At 36.4% G+C, this 25,733-nt stretch overlaps 3 protein-coding genes across 14 annotated transcripts in view; 1 reads left to right on the forward strand and 2 right to left on the reverse strand.

Annotated features, from left to right (window-relative positions):
* Nucleotides 1-1,937: 1,937 nt before the first annotated feature.
* Nucleotides 1,938-15,440, reverse strand: C5H12orf50 (chromosome 5 C12orf50 homolog). Of its 5 annotated transcripts, none has more exons than XM_032687516.1 (12): nt 15,086-15,440; nt 13,521-13,644; nt 11,250-11,369; nt 9,837-9,914; nt 9,629-9,742; nt 8,231-8,350; nt 7,056-7,166; nt 5,665-5,772; nt 5,239-5,436; nt 3,697-3,786; nt 2,958-3,049; nt 1,938-2,344 (listed from the first exon to the last, which is right to left on the reverse strand). In XM_032687516.1, exons 1-12 carry the CDS (start codon nt 15,092-15,094, stop codon nt 2,282-2,284), a joined length of 1,227 nt encoding a protein of 408 aa, XP_032543407.1. In that variant the 5' UTR covers nt 15,095-15,440; the 3' UTR covers nt 1,938-2,281. The 5 variants fall into 5 exon arrangements, with proteins under 5 accessions (XP_032543407.1, XP_032543406.1, XP_032543404.1 ...); XM_032687515.1 differs by having other exon boundaries at nt 1,938-2,341; nt 11,205-11,369; nt 15,086-15,415; XM_032687513.1 differs by having other exon boundaries at nt 11,205-11,369; nt 15,086-15,278.
* Nucleotides 15,441-15,567: 127 nt separating this feature from the next.
* On the forward strand, nt 15,568-24,907 carry C5H12orf29 (chromosome 5 C12orf29 homolog). The gene is made up of 8 exons (XM_032687512.1): nt 15,568-15,669; nt 15,701-16,063; nt 17,758-17,875; nt 18,496-18,591; nt 18,975-19,091; nt 19,418-19,612; nt 20,735-20,904; nt 21,460-24,907. Exons 1-8 carry the CDS (start codon nt 15,655-15,657, stop codon nt 21,646-21,648), a joined length of 1,263 nt encoding a protein of 420 aa, XP_032543403.1. The 5' UTR covers nt 15,568-15,654; the 3' UTR covers nt 21,649-24,907.
* The window catches only part of CEP290 (centrosomal protein 290), a 55,341-nt gene continuing 52,013 nt past the window's right edge, over nt 22,406-25,733 (reverse strand). For all 8 annotated transcript variants that reach the window (XM_032687506.1, XM_032687503.1, XM_032687504.1 and 5 more), the window contains 4 exons: nt 24,687-24,760; nt 24,437-24,540; nt 23,507-23,592; nt 22,406-23,217 (listed from right to left, as the gene is read on the reverse strand). In XM_032687506.1, the coding sequence (XP_032543397.1) occupies nt 23,029-23,217; nt 23,507-23,592; nt 24,437-24,540; nt 24,687-24,760 (453 nt within the window). In that variant the 3' untranslated portion in view covers nt 22,406-23,028. The remainder of the gene's footprint in view (nt 23,218-23,506; nt 23,593-24,436; nt 24,541-24,686; nt 24,761-25,733) is intronic.

The raw sequence follows: 25,733 nt of genomic DNA on the forward strand, positions 1-25,733 counted from the left end.
GTTCCTCTCTGAGGCCCTAATGACAAAGAAGACCAAGCAAGAGCGGATTAAAAAATATAACAGAGAAAATGTCTGTGATCTGGAAAACACACATATATTTTTATTATTTAAAAGGATCTTAATGTCCTTGAAGCCGTGAAAGGGAAATCTTAAATAAGAATTTGATCACTCAAAGCACTTGATCTCTTTCTGCTCCTTTGATTTCCATCAAGAGTAGTTAACACCTCACAGGAACTGTTAATATCTTGTTGAACCATATATTAAGTGTACAATGGTGACATATTTCTTAGTATCTGTGACTTCCTCTGAGCAAGTGATGAGAAGAGAACAGTATTTGTAATTTCTCTACAGGAAGCTCCAGTGAAAAGGGAAGAGATAATGTACTTAGGCTGTGGTTCCACAACCGAGGATCAGCCAAGAATTGCCCTCATGGCCACACCTTCTCCTCCTGCATTTCTTTGTCTTTCCCTTGAGCTGGGCCTGGCACGTAGCCCAATCACTTGCTGGGATGTTAGCATGTTAAGATGCCAGAAAATTATTTTCTTTTGGCTTTGGCTTGTGAGTTTGGCTTTTCAGGACAGGGAGGTGGACAAAGTTGAACCAGGAGGTGCTTTGTTTGTGATCCCAGTCAGTAAGATGCTCAGATTCTATAAAGCATCTCTCAAGATCCTGGTTTTTTTTGAGACCAGACTAAAAAGAAAAGGAAGACAGTATAGATCATATGATCCTTCAGATGCTGGGAGCTCCAAATTGTGCAGCATTGAATGGACCTCTAACCATAGCCCAGCATACCCTGCAGACCCCATCCATGGAAAAGTTACCCTATTTTGGTCATTTGAACTCTTACAGGATTTTCCCAAAGAAGCCAACTATATTCCTCATTCCTACTGTCAAACAGAAAGGATGTTCACCTGAGAACTTCTTGCTGCACTGCTAAATAAAGGTGAGGCCAGGCAGGGGGTGTAATCACCTGTACCAAGCAGGAGCTCCCTGCAGGTTCCCCTGTTCCAAGGAGCTGGTTGATTTTCTCCTGTGGTAAGGCATCTGTGTGGCATGAACCAACAGGCTGCATATGCAGCACAAGACAGCACAGCAGTGTTTAATTAGGGGTGTTCGGAACATTTTCAACACCTTAGTCCTTGATTTAAAAACGTGTTTCTTGTTTTGTACACTTGTACTTAGCTAAACTAGATACTCTAGGGTTTTCTATTCTTCTCTCAGTTAAGAAAAGTGATGCCTATATAAATTTCAAAATAGAATAAAAATTATTCCATTATTGAGCTATTTTCAGTAAAGTAGGACAGAGAAATATATGACTATATTTCTCATAGAACAAGAGAATAATTTCATCTAGAAGTACCCTGGAAGGTATCTGATCCATCCTCATGCTCTGAGAAGTCACAATGAATAAAAGACTCCAAGGTTGTGCTTTCATACTGAGTTACAGGTGCTACCAAGATAATTATGGGACAGTAATTGTCAGCGTTACAGAAAGAAGTTTGAAGGGTTCTTCTCAAAAATTGATTATGTTCTAAGAATGACCAAAGGTGAGGCAAATACCAAAAAAAAGAAAAACATCTCAGACAAGAGATATGAAGTCACGTATATGTAACACCTCAGTGTGAAGTTTGTTTCTCCAGGAAGCAATATTAAAATTTCATTCTTATCAGTCTTATCAGTCTTCCTCCTGTCTTTACCCAATTCTTCATATTTTAGTTTAAAATGTGTGCAAACACATATTTAATTTAATTCTGAGAGTTTTGTTGTGAAGTTCATTTAGTTCATAACATAGTTCTGTTTCTCTGCTAAAATAGCAAAATTTCAAGATCAAATTCAGACTGAGCCCCCAAACATCTGGTAAACAGCTAAGCCATCTAAGAGTATGGCTTTTACACCAGAACAGCTACATTCTATTGTTGTTCACATCAAAAGTCTTCTGAAACTGCTAAGTAAATAGTATTTATTCATATTAGGAATTATGCCTTTAAAGATCTGTCAGATAAAAAAGGAGAAGACTGCTTAGGGATATTTTTGCTCTCTATGGATATCTATTACTGTCAGTCTTCTGGTGTACAGCCATAATCTGTAAAAATAACCTCAACTGCCAAATTTTCACAATGGATTAAACTTAGTGAATATATTAAACATCTTTATATGTGACTGTGCAGAGCATACTTTTTAACTTTTTTAGCCAGCTTAGAAACATTACAGTGTAATTCCTACACCTTCTTTTTGGAATTTGCAGGTTCATCATCTTTTTGTATTCCAGTTGATAATCTCCTTATTTTCCTTTAGATTTTTCTTTTTCTCCTTTTCTATTGCCTTCCATGTCTTCTTGGCTCTGCTGTCAAAATAGATATACAGAACATTTTGTACATAATTTACTAGAGAAAAACTACATGCTCTTTCAAAAAGATTTAAGCAGTAAACATGAGATAGAGGTTCTAATCTCTGCTTTCAAGACAGCTGTAAAATGCATTAATGGTCCTTAGAGCGTCTTGCAAATGTTTTGTAGCCTGAGTCCTTTTATGAATTTGGACCTCAACTGCTTGTCATTCAGTCATTGCTGATGCTTCATGAACAATCCAGTAGAGAAACAAAAAGACCACACTCATATAGTCTCTACTGTGTTTGTCCAGTGCTAGAATCCAAAACTTGTTTTTTGTAGTGCTCCACTATAAAGGCAGGTACACATTTTGCTTTCATACCAGTATTATTGTAAAAAAATTTAGAAATCACAGGGTAGTTATACAGGCAAAAGTACATGTCTGCAAATAAGCCAAACTAAAGTACATGTCTGCAAACAAACAAAACTACTCTTTCAGACTGCTTAGCATTGATTAGAATCTTGCAGGTTTTGACTGGGCAAGCCTTACAAGCCCTTTACATTTTCTAGGTGTGAGGAGACATGTCACTTGACCTAAAAAGACTGAACTGTAACCATTTCTATCAATTACCTGAGTGGTTGTTTTAAACTTAGAGATTGGTTTTGTCTGTGGATTTCTTTTTCTCCAAGTTGGTGAATTAGAAGATCCTGAAGTATATTTGCCTGTAGGGAAAAACATACACGTTGTTTCTTTATTTCAGACACAATTTTAGGAAAGACTCTCTTAATGTGATATGTAAATTAAATATTACGTTAGCTGAGTGTCAATGAATGCATCAGGTCAATAACACATCACCTCTGAAACACAAGCTAGTATTGAAGACAGACTCTCTAATACTTTAAAGATCATTTGTAATGTTGCAGCATTTCTGTGATACAGGATCTTCCAAATAAGGTGGTTCTGCCATGGACATCGTCGGTTTGAACAAAGGGAATGTTTCTGTGCTGAAGATCTTCCCAAAGGCATTAATTGCTAATCCATACTAATCAAACTAATCCATAATCCAACCTCCTGTTTTGGAAAGCACTATAATATAGTGCTTTCACAAGGCCAAATTATGTTTTAGCACATATGTTTTAGCATAACATAGCACAAGGCTATATTATGTTTTTGTGCTAGACAACTGATTGTGCCTCAGAGTATGGTGCCTAATCACAAGCCACTTTCTAGAAAATTTGATTTAAAAATAATATTATTAATATTAATTTAATAATAACAGAAGATAGTTCCATCTTAATTCAATAACTCAAATTATTGATTTAATAAGCATCCCAAAATTTTCAGTTTATGCACAACATGTAAGTATTACCATAGTTTTCTGTTTGTGTCCAAAATCTCCTATTGGTGTCAGGCTGATTCTTCTGTTTTGAGCATTTCTGACCATATGATTCAGGTACTGCTAGAAAGAAAGGCAGTAAAAATGTTAATGATTGCTCCTATGACAAAAATGTTGATTACCATTTTTTCTGAAATGCTCTATCCTTTTTTAACATGGAAATTTGATAAAATGCACTCTTCACATTAAGAATGTTCTCTCTATATCTCTATACCAACCTGTTCACATTTAATGAAAGCAACCATTCAGAGAAAAAACAAAAAACACACAGCTATTTGTCCTCAAGACTAAGGAGTGATGTTGGAATTCATGTCACTTAACTTTATTCAACTTAAAGTAGGTATTACTCTGTCTGAAGGAAGTTCCTGTTATTAGAAATTAAGACAGGGAGTCACCTCAAGATGGAGATTCAATACAGCTTAAAAGATGGCTGAAACTGGCAAGATGAAAACACTTTCTTAACTTATTATTATTTAAATTATTTACCACTGAATTTGTTGACAAAATGACAAATGAAAAAATACAATTATCCAGGGAAACCATGGACACAGAAGGTGGAAAGGCAAATAAAGCCCAAATGATGTAAGAAGCTTTATTAGAAAGATAAAAATAAAGTTATAAAATCAGGGTTACATCCAAAACAGATTGCCAGAAAGAAAGATGTAAGGCTCAGAATCCCAACTGTAGGTTTCTTGTCAAATTAATGACATAGCATGTATCATCAAGAGGACAGTAGAGTATTTCAAAGATGGAAAAAAAGATGTAGGAAAATATCATCCTGCATGAATGGGAGGAGGAAGGGATTCAGTCCTTTGTCCAACATAATTAATGTGAAAAAATAATACTAATATAAATCACAAAAATGTCCACTCTATTTAAATAGGTAAGAGAAGTTTGAATAAGACCGAAACCCATGTTTATTCAAGATGAAAAATAACTCTAAATAATGACAATAAATATAAATCCATAGCAATCTTTAACTCTAGTGAAATCCTAGTTGTGGAATTATACTATGCAAAGCAAGGTCATTTTTTCACACCTTACTGGGACAATAAAAATTGAATAAGAAATATTTCTTAAGACAAAACATAAATTCTACTGTAAAATTACTTCTATTATCATTAGTTAGACTAAAAAAAAGAAGTTAAAAGCGGAGGTTTTTTAACCTTAATAAAGTTTACTAAATATTTGAAAAGAATAAATCACATAAAATATGCTGTAAAACTGGGTAACTATATTTATGCACATCAGTACATCACTGCATTCATGAATTCCTGCTGTGAAGGTGGCTCAATTATTGTTTGTGGATTTTCTTTCTGACAAATTGTAAAGCTTTATAAATCTTTACATTTCTGTCTATGGATGTGGTTAAAATCTATTTGTCAAAATTATGCTTAATCAAATTTACTTATACCTGTATTTAGGTATAAACAACATATTTACCTGCAGAGACACAATTGAATGCAGCACAATACAGACAGTCATTTTAAGAATTCTGCATAAGCAGGAGCCCACCTGTAGATCCATTGAACTTTGGTTTTTGAGTGACTGTACGATAAACTACATATGCTGATCGTCGAGGTTCTGGAGAATTTAAATTAGTGTATCTTCCAGTTTCTTTCCCATAAGGACTGGAAGAAGCAGTTTCATCATTCTTACTTTGACTCCTTTGTTGATACCTTGGTTTTACTTTGGGGTCCAAAGTCTGAATTCCTAGAAGTGAAAATACAAACAAAAAGTTGTGCTATTACTCAAAATTTGACATATTGCAGGAGACTGGAGGCTAGACAATAAGATTAAAAAAATATTCTTTGTGGATAGTCCAATTCAAATATGGACTGTCCACATTTGACACTAAGAACAGAAACTAACTAGGTAGTGCTAAATCATCTCACAGTTTAGTAAATAAAAATGAATAAAACAGCAATTTTCTGCAAATACCTTTGCCAGTTACTGTATTAGCTGAATTTCTTGGCTCCTCAGAAATGCATTTATTTTCTTTTACTTCCTTACAGCGATGGTTCTTTACCAGCTCAGTGTGGTTTGTCTCTGATGAATTAAAATAACATATATTTACTTTTTTAGAAAGCAGACAAAATGTTCTTATCCAAAACTGTTGTGGTGTTTTGAAAACATAATCTCCCACTTCATACATGGGTTGTCTCGGGCAGAACATGGTTTCACATGTTATCATTCTCCAAAAAGAAAGTAAAAGTGCCTCTCTTCCCTCTAGCAGAAGAAATCTTGAAAGTCAACTCAAAAATTAACTCTACAGGCAAAGACCAGATCATCCTTTCTCTACACTTCATAAGTGATGTGTGGACCTTTGGAACACCCATGGTTGAGCCCATGGAGACCACCCCATGCACTCCAAAGGACACCTGGCTGAACTGCGAATGATTTCTGCCTGTAGCATCTAGATACATCCTGAACATGGGCAGTACACGAACATAACAAAATACATAATGAGGAGAATAAAATAGCAAGAGCATTTGTTGCATAGATAAGCTCACTTCAAACTACAAACAGAACTTCAGAAGGAAAGTTTCAGTATAAGGTAACAACAGTGCTCTTCTCCTGGCCCCTTCTACTCTTCAGGAAGATGTGGCTTTGTTCTTCCTTTTCTCCCACTAATGTAAGTAAACACTTTTGGTTTCTCTCATTTCAGGTCAGAATGTGGCAGAAATCCTCTACTTTTTCTTTAGTTTATGGGGTAGTTTAAAGACAAAATCTTTTTTTTTTCTTCTTTTTACTCTAAAACTGCCAAGAAATAAGCAGGTAACAATCTACCTACAGATTGATACAATAATCATATTGATACATATTCTACATTGACAAATAAATTCTGAAATTCTTTGGGAAAAGAATGAAGCTTATGATCAAGGTACTTTGGTGTAGGTATTTTAATTTGCTGTATGTGACTAGTTTTTAATAGGCATACTTTATCACAAGTGTAACTATATTTTTACTGGTTCTATTAAGTCCCATGTTCTGTGAGATACCACCTACATTGAAATCTGTTTTACTTGACAGAATTGGAAAGTGCACAGCGCTCCATGTGATCCAACACGTGAGCATCAAAGATTTTAATAACTCAGGGACTAATCCTGCCCACATTGAATCTAACAAAGGATGCAAACTAGCTAAAAGAAACAGAAATAAACCATAGCATACAATGACTGCATTCATCTTGCAGTGAAAGAAATCACACTGTTAATGGGAAATTTCAATTCAGATTGGTTTCACACAAAATATATAATGCCCACCACACTTGCAGAGGAACAAAAATGAACTAAAATATAAAAATTTGGAAATATATAATAATGGATTACCTTTCACATTGGAATACTTGGATGAAATTCGTTCTTTTTCCCAAGGTAATGGTGCCTCAAATCTGGTCCCATCAAAAAATGTGCTCCTCTGTGTCCCAGAACCACCACCTCCTGGAGGAAAGGAGTCTCAAAAAGTTATCTACACTCAAGAGCACCCTGAGAAAGGTGAACAATGTAGAGTCTGCTTTCTATATCGCATGGTTTTAGCTGAAATCAATAAAAAAGTACAACCAGCAAATAGCTGATTCAATAAAGCCCACAAAATAAGAGGAGGGAAAAAAAAGCTTTGAATACATACAGGTGTAAACAGAGATTTAATTATTGCATTGTTTCCCACTGGTAACTGTTTATATCAACATAAAGAATGTTTAAAAGAAAGATACATTTGTATATAAAGGTCAAAGGAAAAGAAGTAGCACGTAAGATACATTTTTACTGTCCAATAAAGTTCTGGAGCTACAAGACCCATACCAGTTTGCTCCAAACTAGAGCAAGCAGCCCTGGCATGGTAGTGCATTGACAAACTAAGGGGGAAAAAAAGAATACTACAACAGTTACTACTATTTTTACCACTAATAAATATTTATGAAGAAAAAGGATTGAATACCACCGAGTACTAAGTAAATTCAAGGAGAATGGAGCATTATTCAGCTTTAATGACGATTCAATACTGAACTCAAAGGGTCAAAACACTGTGTCTTCATCTACATCAGCCAAGTTTATGCAGAGGGATAGGATCCTGTTACAAGAGGATTGCAGCTTTGTTATTTCTCTGTAAAATAACTGAAAAACTTAAAGCTTATTCACCTCAGCTAGGGATGGTCTCACAAATGTAATGGTTTTTGAAAACATTTAATCATGTGCGCATCTCTAGACTTGCTTTTTTGTAACTCCACAGAATCCTTTCTTTCCCAAAATTCAGTATGAAAAAAGTCAATTGTAATCAGCTTAAAGGATTTTTTTTTCAGTATAATCCTAAGATAAGCATAATACATAATCATAAACAGTGGTTTTGATTGTTATAATTAATGGTGCAGCATGAGAAAGAGTGTCTAGAACATAAAGAACAAAGAATAACTCAAATGTAAAATGGTGAAGTTTAATCCATGCATCTTTGGTTATTTTATTTACCACATGACGTTCAGCAATGAGAAGCTGATGCTACAGTATATTACCTCCATTGTCAAAGGATTTATGATCTTTTCTGGGAGTACTCTCTATTGGTACTCTCCTTTCTGAACTCTCTTTCTCTTTTCTTGCATTATTACATTTTGTAGGAATTGTGTTACCATCACCTGGAAAGGCAACAGAGAATGTTTAGCTGTGGGTAAGCCCAGGGAATGGTACTGACATTCTCCGCCTCCCACCTCAGTGATTAGTGCAATTTCTCTTAACCTCTCGTTTCATAACCTTCTTTCTCTTTTATCAGTTATTTGGATCCTCTCTAGTGTAACTGATGCATAACTTTCATGCTCTCTAAGATAATATCATAATACATAGGCTAAAGAAGACTGTGGCATCAAAGTAAAGACCTAGCTATAAACTACCTGCTTATTAATGAGTTTCTCACTTTCCATGAATCATATTTTTGAATCCTCACTGAATGAATTTATGGCATTTTCAAGATGTACCTAAAGCCTCAGAGAACTCAAGTGAAAAACTGCTTTGGGGAAACATATCTATCCTTTCCTCTAAATATGTCTAATGATAAATATATACACTTCTTAAAAGCTATGTTTATGTATTTGTTATTGATTCCCTCATCTGTAGACTAAATGCATCTATATATGTGTTAAAAATTGCTTATCGAAACTACTTTATTTACAAACATTTTAAATTTAGAAAATAGAAGAGAATAATGAATGAAGTAACATAATAGCTGTGGTAAGTATTTATAAATTTGTATTTATTTGACCTTAACTATGCTGGATGAAGGCCAGCATTTGAAACAAAATGGAACTCTTTCGTTTCAAGACCCTTGAAGGGGGTTATTTACTTAATCTAAATTTAGTTATAGAAAAGTTTGCTCTATCACTACATTTTGCTATCTAGACAGTCAGCAGAGAGGGTAGAGTACCTCTGGCAAAGTGACTCATCTCACCTTCCTTTGGTGCATCTGATGATGCAATAAATAGCCCCATAAGAGTTCCAGTCTTTCTCAACTTACAACAGAGAGCCTTGATGAGAAATTTAAACTACATTCCTAACATTAGGATGGTTAAAATTAGACTATGCAACTCTTGACTGTGAAGAAAAATTATATGAAAGACCTATGTTGTGCATGTCAGGAAAGTATACACATTGGCTTAATGACCCATTTCTACCTTTTCCATCTACAATTGATGCAGGTAGTCACATAAGTGTGACTGTATATCTATATCTATATCTATATATGGTAAAAATTAATGAAGTGGTTTGGTAATATGCTTACAAATACAAATATGTTCTTTGTAATATTTTATTTTCTCTAAATTTAAAAAGTGGGAAAGAAGTGCAAACTATGTAATAGTTTTGCCCTGTTACAGCCATTTTAAAAGTGGTAAACACAGTTCAAGGGAATTAAAAGTACTTGCCTTTCTGTAAGTTTTCTTCAGTAGCTTCCAAGGGTAGTAGCTCATCTTGCCAAGGTGAAGATACAGTTTTTGTTGATTGGTGTTTGTGAGGGTTCTGAATTCCATAATACTCTCCTAAACATGCCCCAATAGGGGGAAAAAAAAGGCCCAAAGATTACTGTATTGGCAGCATTGCTGTTTAGAAAAGAGTGACTAATTTCATATTTACCAGATTTATAGCATATATCCCTTATTGCTCTTTCCTCTTCAATATCTGCAGTGGTCTTGGGCCTCAAGTTAGAAACACCTGTAGGAAATATTTATAAAAGATTACAAGATAACTATACAAATATCTTCAATATTTCTTAATAATCAAATACCATAATGACTTTCATTTCTATCATCGGTTATTTTCGTTTCTGACTGCAATCTCTGCTTCCAGACAGAAAAATGACTCCTTAACATTAGGTATTTTCATGTATAATGGAACTGCAGTTAAAACACATATTAAGAAGCAAATGTTTGTTTATTTAAAATTATTCAAAAGCATCTCCAGTATTCATTTTGAAAATAATCCTTCATTTACACCCACAATGAAATCTGATTAAAAATGTCACCAGACAGGGCTTGTCACAAAACCTTTGCCAAAAGTTACTACTCTATAGTGTCTGTTATCAGAGCTAGTGAAGTGAGTGCTCCTTACCTCTCTCAGTTAAAGCTCTGAAGACTAGCAAAGGCCTGCCTTCTATATTGTTTGAATTAATGTGGTATATTCAGACTGAAAACATGTTAGGAAGCACTAACAGGCTGCCCTACCTGATGGGCAGGGAGAAAGTGAAATTTGGCTTGGGGCACTACAATAATTTGCTGAGTGCACTCCTGAGAGTAGGTCATTCTCTCACTTTTCACTCTTCAGGAATGTGCAATTTGTTCATTCCCTAAGAATCTCGTATCTCTAAGTGAGATACAGTCAAAGGTTTAAATATATTAACATATATATATATATATGTATATACACATAAACATTCAGTCAAACTAGTGAAGAGTTTTGCATGGACTCTCTTCACTAGATTTAAGAATAACTTCCTCTAAAAAAATTAGACTGCCTGCAGAGTTTAGTAAATCAGTTGATGAAATTAAGTGTAACTCACTCACACAACTATCTTTTGTAAAAAACCTGTGACTTCACCTTCAGTAATGAGTGCGTACAGCCCTTGTTTAAAAATTTTTTTCCCAGAAAAGAAGTACCTCCTAAGCTTGTAATTTCATCTGAAAATTTTGAAGAGTTTTTGATGGCCATATGAATTGTGGATTGCATTTTAAACTTAATTTAATAAAAAAAAGGTATGTGAATTATACCACTATTGAAATATATACTAAAAAATACAAGGGAGTTAGAAAAAATTGCCTTGCTTACATCTGGTGACTACTAGTTTCAACATTTTAAGGATTAGCTGAAAACTATTTAAAAAACTTGTCAACAACTCTTTTATAAAAATGTAGTGGTCATTATAATAAATTACTTGTGAAGTACATTGCAAGAGTTGACAAAAGCCATTTAACTTCCTTATAAAAGAAAGAAAAAAAAACTGTTTACAGTTCTCTTCCTCTCCATCGTCCTCTTCGTCATCCTCTTCATCACCGAGGTTTATAATCAGTGGAGGATGAATGGGCAATAAAATATTCTCTTGATTTCTGAGTGAGTCTTGACGAAGGACAGGATGCAAAATCCCTCCTTGGACATCCTGTTTTAACGGGACATCTGCAAACAAGAGCATTAGATGTACTTTATTAGGAGTGAACTAGAATATCAAATCCACATTCACAGGTACACTTTTGACATCCTTATCAGGACTGGACATTATCTTGTGCAGAGGTTGGCAAGAGAACACCTTCCAACTCCAGAAAGTAGGAAAAACACAGGTACTAGCTCCTCTGAATGGATGGATGAGGCACTGCTGAATACAGACTTTTGAAAGAGGAACTTTTTATCACTAAGCTGTTTAAAAAAGGCTGGTTATCTCTTCCAGCTGGTGGATAGAATAATTTGAGTCAACAAACTTCTTTCTTCCAATCCCTTTTAAGACATTTACAAGACAGAGAAATGTGTGATTAATCATTCCTGGACTGGAATGAGTGAGTGAGTTTAGGATCCCACCTATGAAAATATTTTAAACATGCTGAATAACAGGCAAGTTGTATCATCTCATGGTATCCATTTTGAAGAATTTAGCAATGCTAAGCACAGAATTGCCCATTTTAAACTTGCAGATATTTTTTTTCCCTATCAACTCTCTTTACTAGGTACACTTAATTAGAAGAAAAACAGAAAATATATTATTTTCCTCAGGAATTTCTCTCTATATAATGTTTGCATCAAAATGGCTTCAGTACTGGGATAACATATTCCAAGAGCCAGGAAATGCAATGGACTGAAAAGATAAATGATGAAAAACGTTGAATCTATTTGTACTGTTCGAGCTGACCTATTTGCAACTATAGATCCAATCAGGATTCTGTGCATTATATTAAAGAAGTTGGATATATTTTCCAGTTTAAAAGAAAGTGTGAGCATTTTTCTATTATTCCAGTTGTTGTTATTCTTATGCACCTCTTGCTTGCCTATGAGCAGCATGTATATCATATTAAACCCATTTTAATAACACTATTGCAGATCAGATTTGTTGCATCTCATGAAAGAGATGTGTAAGATAAAACACTGACTTCATAGAGCCTTTTTCACTGTCCAGAACAGGATATTATTAGCTCCAGGTAGTATAAGCCAAAACAAACTTAAATTAGTTTAACAACATTTCTAAGTATTAGCACAAATAAATGCAAGTTTAGTATTTGCAAACAGACTTTGAATTTGTACATATTGCAATAAAAAGTCAAAGGGCTGTGTCTGTTTTCTGCTTCTGCTTGTTGGACGTCGCCCATAGTTCCTCTTGGGCCTGCTCTGTGACTCTCACCACACCTAAAAGCGGGCCTATGCTGTGTAAGTGGGAACTGTGCTAAAAGCAGTGTGGGCACTCAGAGAAACAGCACTCAAGTTCTTGCTTTGGTCCTGTGTGGTTAGTTAAGCTCTACATGCTCGGATATGACACACTACATTTTTCTGGGGGAATTTCAGGAACACAAGGTTTCATGTTGACTTGCTCTTCTCACTCCTGCTTCTGACATCTGTCTTGGTTCTTTGCTCTGGACTCTTACCCTGTTCTGGGTTCTAGCTGCCTACCAGGACTCCTAATAGTCAAGAGCTCCTCTTAGAGAGGGCTGAGTTAAAAAACCCAACTTGCAATGGTGGGGGTTTCCACAAAGAAGTGTGCTGCCTTACACGCTATTACCGTACTTCAGCAACGTGCAACCAATGTTCAAGCCTGAAAATTTTATTCAAAACAATGAACTGGAAATATATCTGCACACACATCACTGTAATCTGATGTTATCTCTTCAAGGGTTGTCTCATCCATACAACATGTGCTCTATCAAAAAATATTGCTACTAGTGTCCCTACCAAGCTCCTCCCCCACCACACACACTACTTTTAATTTCTCTTAAATTATTATCTGCATACTAACCATTTTAACTATGGGAGAGCTCTATCAAAAATACAAGTTAAGCAACATTTTTACTCCATGGATCTCAGCACCTAAATTGCCATTTTTGACTTCATCTTTCACGTCACTAATAGGTATGAAGATTTGTAATATGACAGGTAAAATAATTCATGTGGCAATCCTTCTTTGCCTTGAGCTTGCTGGGATAGCAGATCATACCTGATTGGTTCACCATGGTCCATTTCTTGACCTTATTATATATTACATAAGCACTGGAAGTAAATGCTGGGAGCACATTTTTGTCTACTTCCTTACTCTAATGAACAAATTGTTGAGAAAATATTTTTACTCACTGTTACTCGGTGGCAAATAAAGTCCATTGATATTACGGGGTTTTCTGTGAAAGAAGTCACAGCTTATCCTCCTACAGCCTACGGGCTCTGTCTCCCAGAAACAGGAGAACTTGCTGTAGTTTTGCTGCCAGAGAAAACAGTTTTCAGGTATTGTAAGTATAACAATCAAAAAATGGACTAAACGGATTAGCACAATGTGAACACTGTATTAAACATATGACAGTTCACACTGCCGTAAACATATAACTAAGATTTTGTGGGATCATGTTCTGATAGTTTACAACATTTCAAATTATCCTGAAAGTTATCTTAAGTTCCAGATAGGTCTAAAGTTATCCTGAGTTAGGTCAACAGAGTTTGATGATGTAAAACTGTTCCTAGATTAGAAGAGGAGTAAGGCAGTCTGCTTAGTTTACTGCAGACTTTTCACGAGAGGCTGGGAGGAAAAAAAATCTATTAGTCACTTAACTGGCATGTGGCTGAGTTTTCTCTCCTGTTCAATGGGAAAATCAGATCAATCTCCAATGAAATATGCTGTATAAGTGCAAACTAGTACTGTCTTACTATTAAAAGGCATAGGTCTATGGGGAAATATGGGGTAAGAAAGAAAACCCAGAAAGATTCCCAACAAAAAAATGAAAAGAAATGGGAATTGACATTATGAGACTGTTGCCATCACACTGCTCACCATCTTTCAGCTGTTTTTATAGATAACAAACAAAAGCCTAATGGGAATAATAACTCTCTACATGGATTTTTTTAATTATTGTTTCTTTACTCATATATACACTGCTGCTCTTTCTCTGTTGATCAATGTAGCACCAGCTAAAATGTCTGCACAAAACTACAGAGATAGTACTTTCATGACAAGTCACTTTTGTTAGTAATACATAAAATTATTGTTCTATAGCACTGTCTTATTAAAGTTTACAATTTTTAGCATCATCTCTGATGGTGCAATTCATTTATCCTTATAAGCTGAGGTATCTTTCTCAAGCATATGTTCAACTTGTAATTCCAAAGAGGCACGTGCTCATGAGCACTACCCTGACTATGTAAACTCAGGTTTATACCCTGGATGTGAATGGCATCCCAGCTAAGAGCTGTAAATGCCAGGTTGCCAGTTACTTCTAAATGATTTTTTGTGTCATTTTTTAGACAAAAACAGAGCCACACTTGAAAATATCGGAATATTTGGAGGCAGGTTTCACTGAATTCCGGATATTAACAGCTTTGTCTACGAGTAACATCTCCAAAACTACAACTGGGTCATCCCACGAGACACACTGGGGTCTGGAGTCAAAGCCCATCTCCCCAGCATTAACCCCTAAATCCCCAACTCTTAGAAATGGATGCAATAACAAGGAGCCCATACCCACGCCTGGATTATTACCAGTTGGAATATAAATATTTCTTTAAATTAAAGCTATGCTATCAGCTGTTAGGAAAATCATAATCTTATCATGAAAACAGTAGTTTTCCTTCAAATACTGGACCTTCAGATGAAATGAAACTCAGATGGACAGTGTAGCTAAAACAAAAGAGCTGAGTGAAGCAGGTGGTACCTTCTCCATGTGGTTGAACTGTTGAACTGAACTGAAAGCAGTTGTTAGCCAGGATGGAATGTTACATTTTGACAGTTGCCAACTGCTCCTCCAGCTTGGGACATCAGCATGATGCTGCTACATGATCTGTCCAGGTTGAACATCTTCCTTTATCTCTCTTGCTTCCAAGAAAGCATAGAAGAACAAACTGTTTCAAAGAGTCTCCCATTCCAGTGCTTCCTTAGTGTAAAACAGAAAAAAAACGTTTGGTGGGGCTTAAATAATACCCAACTTCTTGTTAATGGAACTATGGTTTTGGGAACAAATCTTTGACACCACAAAGATACCACAGCCTGCTAGGCAACAGCAGCCAGAGAGAGGAGTGAGAATATATGTGAGTAAGAACCCTCAGGCACCAAGCTCAGGGAAGGAGGGGGAGAAGGGACTCCTGGCACCAGAGTAGAGATTCTCTCTTGCAGCCCATGGTGCAGCCCATGGGGAGGCACCTGTGCCCCTGCAGCCCATGGAAGTCCACGGCGGAACAGAGATCCACCTGCAGCCCATGGAGGGCCCCGCACCGGAGAAGGTGGATGCACCCTAAGGAGGCTGTGACCCTGTGGAGAGCCCTCCCTGGAGCAGGCTCCTGGCAGGACCTTGGACCTATGGAAGCAGGAGTCCACTCTCGTGGGAGCCGCCGCTGGGCAAAGTGGAGCTGCCCCTGGCCCCGGGCCGGGCAGAGGCCACCGCCTCGCTGAGGGCCGATGGAGGGAACCGGTCCCAATGCCCCCGGTGCTCGGTCGCTCAGCAGCGTCCCAGGTGGGGCCGGGCGGACTCCATTTCCCGTGGCGCAGCGCGGCCGGGGCGGCGCAGGCGCGCTGCCGGGCGCGGCGAGAGCAGGCGGCCGTGGCCATGAGGCGGCGGAGCGCCGTGCAGCGCAAGGTGCCCTGTCTGTTCGTCACCGAGGTGAAGAAGGAGCCGTCGGCCAAGAGGGAGCGCCAGGTGCCCGGGGCGGCAGGGGACGGGGGAGCGAGAGGCAGGCAGGCGGGGCTAGGCCCCTGCACGAGCCCGGAGGAAATCACTGGGCCGCGGGTTGCCACAGCACCGACCGTGTCAGGGCCGCCTGGCCACAGCCGAGTGGCGACAGGTTTGGCTGCAGATTCTGAGCGAAATGCATGGTAGCGGTTCTCCCCCTGAAATGCAGGGAAGAAGGGCTTTTTGGATGCCGTTTCAGCTCAGCCCCACGCAGAAATGTTGTCACCCTGATGTTGTGCTTGCTTTTTCTAAGTGAAGGCCGCTCCTACGTGACCGCATTGGGAGCCTGTGTAAAACCACCCTGCTGTCCCCGCCTGTGAGCCTCGTAGGGAAAAAAAAAGGAACTTGTCTATTTCTTTGTTTTGTTTTGTTTTTTGTTTGTTTTCATTTTGTGGTCGAAGGAATATCAGTCTTATGACAGAATAATTAATTTGAGGCTGTGAGACGTGGGCAGGTTGGGGTGGCGTTCACCTGCAGATCTCCAACTTGTGTTTCCTGATTTTAGTAGCAGCTGCGTCGTGAACTTGAATCCAGCTGGGTGACTCGGTCCCACTGGCGATTGGCTTTTGGACCGAAGACCTAAAATGGTTGCACAAAGGACAGTAATGTAATTGTTCAACTCAGGGTACCAGCACCATCGAAAATGGTCATGTAAGGAAGGGTACATCCCGACACTGTTGTTCCTTCATACAGGAAAAGTGAACGGGGTATTAAATCTGGAACTGGCACACAGTTTTTTACAAAGTTTAGGCAAAGATAAAATGGGGTTATGACTGGTAGGGAAGAAGGGGGGTGGTGGTGCTGATAAAACCAATAGGATTGTTTTCTCACTACCCTGAAATTTTTCTTTATCATGTAATCTTTAGTCTTTGTATACGCTGCATGTCATGGTTACAGATTTATAACTAAAATGTGAAACAGACATGTCATGTAACAAAAGCATTCTGTTTCAAGACTTCTGCAAGACAAGAACTTGCTTTGTGTCCACTGAAAGAGACAGTGTCCAGCTCAAAAGACAAAGTTGACTGGGGAGGGAAGAAAGAAGTATGATGACTGTAGAGAAGATTTGAATCCAAACACAACTGCTTGCATGTTTGTAGTTAAAGTGTTAGAGAAGCTGTAATATCTTACTAGAAATTTCTGTTAGTTGGCTATTTGTTTCAGATCCACAGATCATGTATTTCTTTGCTCTTTTGAAGCACAGAAGTATTTAGTTGATAGCACTGATACTAAGTATTTAATACCAGGATGCTTTGGCCACGTTGCATTCCACTGGTCTGTGTATTACACTAACATGATGCTATTGACTTTCAGCTCCAAACTGAAAGCTTGGGAGAGCTAGTCATGAGGAATTTCTCTTGCCACTCTAATACAGGAAGGCACATCGTAAAATATTGCAGCGTTGGACTGGACCCCTTTTAGTTTATATGCCCTATTTAAAGTGGAAAGCAAAATCATCTTTAAATACTAATCAAGAATGGGAAAGGGGGAGAGAATTAGCAAAGAGATTGCCTTGGTTCTTCTGTCTTAGAGCATTTTCCAAACTGTGAAGTTTTGAAGAAACAAGGGTGTATTTCGATAGTGTTAGAAATCAGTAGAGGCCAACTGTAAGGAGCCCTAGGAGAGCAAGGCAATAACATAGCCACTTGTCTTCTTTTCAGCCATTTAAAGTTTTGGCAACTGAAACTATATCTGGAAAGGCATTAGCAGCAGATATACACAATGCAATTCCTACTGAAAAGGTGGATGGAACCTGCTGTTACGTAACTACCTATAAAGGTAATAAGGAAGACCCGTATGCAGATTTCTCATGCTGACTAGAAGCCTTGCTTTACTTAGTTTTCATTTTCATGGTATGATTTATTTACAGCTGTTGTGAATTCAATTGTCATGAAGCATCTTGACCACAAAGTAATAGCTACCATAGACTTAGCAGGTGTTTCTGAAGGTGTTACAGATTTTAGTCTCTAAAATACATGAAGTATGGTTTAAGTGAACATGACAATCCAGGAACTATTCCAGTTTTAAAATGTCATATTAGTAAGTCTTCCTTGCACACTGGGACTTGTATAATAGTGTCTGATTTCCTTGGGGAGGATTAATAGAATTATGGAGTTGGGGTGGAAATGAGAAGACTGTGATTCATTGCATCACTGGGGTTCTTGCCTTCCTGTGAAATTGTAAAAAAGTTTGTATTATATTAGGCAAGACTGTATCTAGAATCTAAAATAGATTTTTAGATTCATATAGTGTAATTTATGACTTTAAATAGCAGATTTGGATATAAAATTTCTCTAGTGGCAGTTTAGAATTCTTGCCTGTTACACAGTTGATTTCAGTACTCTGCAGTGTGTGGTTACCTCAGTAACATGCTGGTTTTCTGTCTCTGGAAACGCTAGGGCAACCCTATCTATGGGCCAGACTGGATCGAAGACCCAGCAAACAAGGCGAAAAAAAGTTTAGACAATTCTTGCATTCATTGAAAGATTGCAAAGGTCTGTGAAGATTTCTTTCCTTCTTTTTGGCAAAGTAAGTTAGCCAGTTGGAAAAACTAGTCTAACATGGGAAATGTCAGTGATCCTGCTCCAATTTTTTTTACATCACTCTTTACTTTGAGAGAGGTTTAAACTGGCACAGGGAGCTATTTTTTTAATCTTAGTTAGTTTTTGAACTTTTAAACTACTTAAAGGCTACGTGCTTCTTTAAACCATCCTTATTGAAGACTACTCGAGTATGACAGATATTGGTGCTTGTATGAAGTAATTGTCTGTAAAACAAGGTTTAGATCAATGGTACTTTAATAATTGCATTGAAAAACAACCAAAGCAAAATTGGCTAACAGTTTGCTGAAAACTAAATGTCACGTTTATATGTTTAGAATTTGCATGGAATATTGAAGAGGATTTCAAGCCTGTTCCAGATACCTGGATTCCAGCAAAGGACTTAGAGTTCTCTAATGGCAATCCATTGCCCGATGAAAATGGACATATGCCAGGTACCTATGATGCAGCACAGGTAAAATTGGGGAAAGGGTGGGTGAGGGTGGGTGTGTGAATTTTGGAGCGAATTAGAATCAGTTCCAGAGTTAAAAATAGTAGTTAATGTATTTATAAAAAAAAGAATTGTAATGTCACTCATTCACTATCCAGGAAGGCATAAATGTCACATTTGCATTCTTCTGACACACAACAGTTTTTGTTGTTACTTTTTTCTGTAGTTAACTGTGGTTTCTTTTTTTTTAATGCATGTACAGGTCTAGGTCTAGTGCATACGTAATAACTTGAGATGTTTACTTTGTTAAAATGCAGTGTTTTCTCATAGGTTGGGTACCTGTGGAGAAAAATAATAAGCAGTATTGCTGGCACTCATCTGTTATAAATTATGAGGCTGAAATAGCACTGGTATTGAAACGCCATGCTGACCCAGGGCTTTTGGAAATCAGTCCAGTGCCATTATCAGAACTTCTAGAACAAACATTGGAGCTTATTGGGACTAATATTAATGCAAATCCATATGGTAAGTTTGTATGATCTGTGCTTAAATATGTTTTTAATTTAGTGCTGTTTTTGAGTGAAAACTATGCATTTTCTTTGTCTAAGATTTTTTTTTTTAAAGTTCTCTGGTAGCAACCTTCATAGAAGGGCGAGAAGGGGTTAGCTGAAGGAACAGTCACCCAAAAATACCTTAGAAAGCTTAGTTGTCATGGGACTAGTTATCTCTATTAAACCTCAGTGCTATAAAAATGCTTTGCTTTAGTCTTCCAAAAAATATTTTGACTGGAAAAGCTGTTTTAAATATTAGTATTAAAATAACTTTTTAAGATTGTTTCTTGGTGCCTTTTCTTCACTTTTTTTACTTGGTCTTCTGATGCTGTTTAGTCCGTTGAAGTAGAAAATTTTATTCAACCATTTTTGGAGCCCCTAGAATTAGTCATAAGTTGCAATTTTTAAATTATGAAAAAGGAATTTTTTTTAAGGAAATGTAATTTAAGCTAAATTTTGGTTGTGGCTTCTTCCTTTAAAAGCCTTATAACAAAAAACCAATTGGATATGAGCACAAGTGAGTTCTAATTTCAGAGCTTTGCTGTCAGGATAACTTGCAAGGATAGTCATACCCAGTCTAAGCATTTTCCCAGTACATAAAAAGAACTGCAACAAAAAAAAACCAAACCAGTAGCTTTATTCTTAAATGAAGATTTATATTGGTCAGTGGAGAGGCAATGCAGTTGTTAACAGCCTGGCTCAAGTATTCATCCATATTCATGAAAAAATATGCCAGATTTTCTGGAACTAAGATGTCTGTGCCATTGACTGTGATCTGAAGTGTGAAGAATTTAGCCAGTAGTGTTATGGTTACTGAGGAGGTGACCACAAGGACAAAACATACAACTGTAAAAATCTCTGTGTCATGTTTATTTTATTCAAAGGAGGAGGAGATTTAAATAAATAAATTAAAATGTGAGGATAGACAGCTGGATCTGATACTTAAAAATACACTTAATGTTTTGTTAAAGGCAGGACGATGTTGTAGTATCTGACAGAAATCCACAGAGTAAGATAGCCACAGTAACAAAAATGAGAAAAATTTTAAGGTATCACATGTTAACTAACAGGAATATATTTGTTTCTTTAAACATAGGATTAGGAAGCAAGAAGCACCCTGTACATCTTCTGGTACCACATGGAGCATTTGAAATAAAGAATCCACCTACTTTGAAGCAAAATGACATACTGTCTTGGTTTGAAAGCTGCAGTGAGGGTAAAGTTGAAGGAATTGTGTGGCACTGCCATGATGGGTGTTTAATCAAGGTAAATATAAGGATAGACATGTGAAAAACACTACAATAATTCACAGTATGTGAAGTATTGTAAAGTACTCATTTTTTGTCTCTTTTTCCAAATTTTTTAATAATAAATGTCCTCCATCAAATGAGATGACAGTAGAATTAGTCAAGCCAGTGAATCACTGCAATGAGGACATTGAACATTTTTACTCCCAACATTATGCTAACAAAGTCATTGAGAACATAGTATTTTCTTGCCTCTCTGTATAGGAATCATTATTTTTAAATCTTAATCCTTTTATTTAAAAATTAATTTCTTGTATTGATGACTTATGGAACAAGTATTAATAAGAATGTGATTTTTTTTTTAATTATTTCTGAAACTGTGGAGGACACCTTGGTTCTGGTTTGCCTTTTGTGCTTCATTGTTACTCATGTTATTCAGATAACTGATTAATGGTTTTAAGTGCCCTAATGCAGAGGATCCTAGAATCCACACATGCCCACACTCCCCCAACCTGGAAGTTGTTGTTCTACTCTATCAAAATTGCTGAGCTGATCTTCTTTCTTTTTATTTTAGCTCCATCGCCATCATCTTGATTTACCCTGGCCACTTGCAGAGACATACCTGAATTCTCAGCCTGTTGTAATTTCTTTTAATAGAACTAAATATGAATGTGACTTTGAACCAAAGAGTTTGTTTCACCATTTCTCAAACTTGGATGGTCAAAGATTTGACAGACTCAAAGATATCAAGTTTGATGCTTAAAATGATTTTCTGCTTCTAAGTTAATTGTCCCATGTGCTGCATTCCTCTTACTTGTGTCTACCACAGAACTTTTTACAAATAATCTTGCAGCTTAGGCAACAGCCCAGGTACTGTATCATTTTAAGTTTATCCTAAATGACTCATTTTAGATAACAGAGATCTGACAGCCAGAGCGGGATCTAGCTTCCAGCATGTTTATTTTCTTTTCTGAAAAATCCTTAACTTTTGAACCCATTTCTGGAAACTGTCAACATTAAGTGTAAGAAGTATGTTGTCTATCACTGGGTCGTTCTAAAAGCTTAGTTAATGAATGCAATCAAATGGAAAAGTTACATAGTTTACACTTCTAAAAATATAATTGTTATGACATTATTATATGTAGCATTCAGATTTAGGATCTAGTTCCTTTACAGAAAAGACCATATTTCTGATGGGACCAGAATTTGTCTAAAATTTGATAACTTCTTTTTAAAGTAGTAACAGTTTCTTATAGGGAAAAACTTTTCCCTGTATTATTTGACATAAGCATTATGCTATTACTTGAAACCCCAATTACCCTCTATCCTACGGGCACTTCCACTATTTTGGGGACAAAAAGAGTAAATAATAAAAAGTATACTAGTTTTATTTTGGAGATCCTTAGTAATTGGAGAGAGACATGGCTTAATAATTGCCACTTACAACTGCATCTCAATTAGGAAACTTCAAGGGTATATTAAGTACAATAAGGCATATAAATAATAAATGTGAGACTGAATGATTGTTTGAGTTGGTTTTATTTTATGTCTGCTATAAAAGTATACATTCAGCTATATAAAATATACAAAATGAAAAAATCAATTATGTACAAAAATACCATTGGTTTGGCTGAAATACTACAGTTTAATTTTCAGTTCTTTGTTCTTGGGTTTTTTAAAATTGAGGTAAAAATAACCAGGGATGTAAATACAGCCATCCCACATACTGACCCTGAGTTCAGAGTTAAACAGCATGGTCAGATGAGACAGCAAGTGCAAGTTATCTGTTCTTATTAATCTGGAATTTAGCACACTTAGCTACATATGCTGACATTTTAAGAGTTTCTCAACTTTTAGGATAAGCCCAAGGTTTCAACTTCACCTGAAACCTGTGTATTAGCCAGTTTAACTGTTCTGAATTAAAATGTGATAGTGTGAAGGAGCTGGGAGAGGTAAAACTCACTTTTATTTTGACTGATGTATATAACTGTTGACTAATCCAATTCTGCATCCTTAGGTGTGTGCAAACTAGTGTAACTTTAAGAGACTTGTATTATTCTAAGATAACCACAGACAAATGAATATTACATAACTGCTGTGGAATTTATTTTTTGTATCAATGCTGAGAATACTAAACACTAGCCTAATCAACAGCAGTGTTGCCTGGACTATGCACTTGGATGCCAAACTCTTCAGAAAGCTGCTTCAACTTCTCTTCTAAGATTATATTTTTTTTTACTTCTTCATTGTAGTTATATTTCAGATCCTCAAGTTCTTCAAAAAAGGAAGGGTCATAGTTTTCTAATTCTCTTCTCAGCTTTTTTGTCTCCTCCTATTGAAAAGAATGAAGGAGTTCCACCTTTATCAAGAACTTTGTTAATACAGCACAACTTTTTTTCCTTTGTCTTGAGAGGTTAAATGATGAGATAATAAGGATGTTATCTAGAGACAAAAAAACTCTACCCATAAACAGCACATTCACTAAAAACAAAATAGGCTTTGTAAACATAATGGTTTGAAATTTACTTGGTCATTAAATATTAATTTAGATATTAAACAGCTCTTTCTAGCTAACCGTAATTTTACTCATTATCTTGCCTAGGATGATCCTTGCAACTCACCTTTAATTGCTGTTTTTCCAGCTCTAGGGCTTTCAGCTGTGTCTGGAGGTCAGCTATTTTATCCTTCTCTACAATTTCATTATGCCCTGTAAAAATAATGATGATTTTTTATGAAATTTAAAGTAATGAAAATCCATGGCATGAATAATCTTGTTTGAGTAGCTCTGCATCTCCTGAAAGCTGAAACAGTTGAAGTGTGTAAACCCAGCTGGGATCACCAAAAATTCAAGTCATCTGGGCTTTTCCTTAGTTCTTGTAAAAATTAGTGGTGTCTAGTTCTTGTGACTGAATGCAGTAGTCCAGTGACCAGTATGTTAGCACACTTCTGAGAAATATGGACATGTATGCTTTCTCTGAGTTAAGTGCAGGAAGTCTGGAAATAACATTAGGATCTTGTTATGTGTATTCTTAAATTCAAGAAGGTTAGTTTGTTTTGGTTTTATTCCAGTCATATGGCAATGTGCTGCTCCATAGTGCTCTGCTTTTCCCATGGGACTGATGCCTGCTAAATCTTAAGTTATTCACAGAGCTGCTATCTGGAAGTAGGCAGTCATTCTCTAGCAGCTTAGAACCCAAAGCAAAAGAGTATTTTAGTGAATGACTGATATCTTACAAACAGTCTTTTGAGGCTAATAAAACAAGTGGTGGCATGAACTACACATCTCGTGAGGGAAAAATCATACAAAGATTACAGTCTCTTGCTCAGGATAATTGATTATGGAGATTTTTACTAAGAATTCTCTACAAAAGGCTTGTATATGTACTCAAAAATCCAAGGCCTTAGTCTGCTACAGTTTATACTATTTTGGCATTAATCTAAATCAAACAGTTCTTTAGATTTATTATCACTGTGCACAAACATATTTAGTAAAACTAGTTTTAGGCTCCAAATACAGGAAAATATTTATTTTAGGTATTGAAAATTATTACCAACTGCCAGATCTTCACTTGTATAGGTGTGTCTGTGGTGCTTATAATCCTCCATCTGGTGCACTAGTTCTGCTTTTTCTTTCTCTAATTGATTATTAGTTAATCTGGAATATAAAACAATTTTAGAATAATTTTTAAAAATTATTAAAATATTTTAGAACTTTAACTAGAAATGTGCAATAGACATTTCCTGGTCATTCTTATTTCATGCATATTGGCTGAGGTATTTATTTATTTAGAAGTACATTACCTTAAAAGCTGAAGCTCCTTGATGAGGCTTTGCTCTGTCCTTGCACCTTCAGGAAGATATTTGAGAAGCTTAATCTTAAAAGAAAAATTAAGAAAGTTTTACTTATGAAAACAGCATCCATGAACAACACAGTTCAGACAGAATTTTCTTGGACCCAGGATTAAAAAATGAATGAAAATAATACTAAAGATGTAACCAAGTACTAGGTTATCAAAAAAAAAGAAACCAAGTGTTCATCTACTGACAGTTTGTATGAAGCTAATTCTCAGCAGCCTTTTCAAAGTTAGCATAGATCATTGCTACATATTTCATGAAGGCTGAAAAAAAAAGTATTCAGAAGTTAGATTTACAAAAAAAGTTAGACACGTAGCTATGTCAGCATAATTTATACAGATGCTTAAGGAAGTGATATGCCTAAATCGTTAAGTGCTTTAAATATACTACTGATGTACTTATTTGCATCCCTAGGTGTTCAAGTTCCTTTTGAAAGATAATATGAAAAGCTTGTAATTTCGCGGTGAAAACCCAAATGAGTGTACATTGACTAGGTATGACCTGCAGTCATTAAGTTAGAATAGGTCCCTGACCAGAGAGGGAACAAGCCTCTAGAAGTGCCTTTTGGTAAAGATGCTAAAGCAAAACAAGCAGTGTTCTAAATAGAAGATAATGTACAGTTTATGAATGCGGTGACAATTTATGAACCCTCATGAGGCTACTGTTAATGATAGGCTTTTGTTCTGTTTCTACCTAAAATGGTAAGCATCTGGGTACCACATAATGAAAGATTTTTATCTCTGAGTTAATTTTGCTGCTGGTATATACTTCATGTTAATAATGCTGACATAGAAAAGGGAAAACAAGTAAAAATTAACAAAATGGTTGTTTTTTAGGAATCAATTCCAAGTTCTATTTATTAAACACATCTACTTTCTTACATAATATACATATGAATTCCCACACTGCAAGTTTTGTATTTGATGCCTTACACTGAAAATGGCTGGTACAAGACCATTGTACCGTGTGGGGAAGAAAACATGTACATATTAA

This window comes from Chiroxiphia lanceolata, chromosome 5, assembly GCF_009829145.1.
Source record: "Chiroxiphia lanceolata isolate bChiLan1 chromosome 5, bChiLan1.pri, whole genome shotgun sequence".
NCBI classification, from domain to species: domain Eukaryota; kingdom Metazoa; phylum Chordata; class Aves; order Passeriformes; family Pipridae; genus Chiroxiphia; species Chiroxiphia lanceolata.

Excerpts from the sequence above, each read along its gene's own strand:
- C5H12orf50 (XM_032687513.1), bottom strand. Across the intron at positions 9,915-11,204 it reads CGATGGAGAGGAAGAGAACT|GTGTTTCTAACTTGAGGCCC; the intron begins GTAAACAGTTTT and ends TATTTCCTACAG. Across the intron at positions 8,351-9,628 it reads TGAAGAAAACTTACAGAAAG|GTGATGGTAACACAATTCCT; the intron begins GCAAGTACTTTT and ends TTGCCTTTCCAG.
- C5H12orf29 (XM_032687512.1), top strand. Across the intron at positions 16,064-17,757 it reads CGGCCAAGAGGGAGCGCCAG|CCATTTAAAGTTTTGGCAAC; the intron begins GTGCCCGGGGCG and ends TCTTCTTTTCAG. Across the intron at positions 19,092-19,417 it reads TGAAAATGGACATATGCCAG|GTTGGGTACCTGTGGAGAAA; the intron begins GTACCTATGATG and ends GTTTTCTCATAG.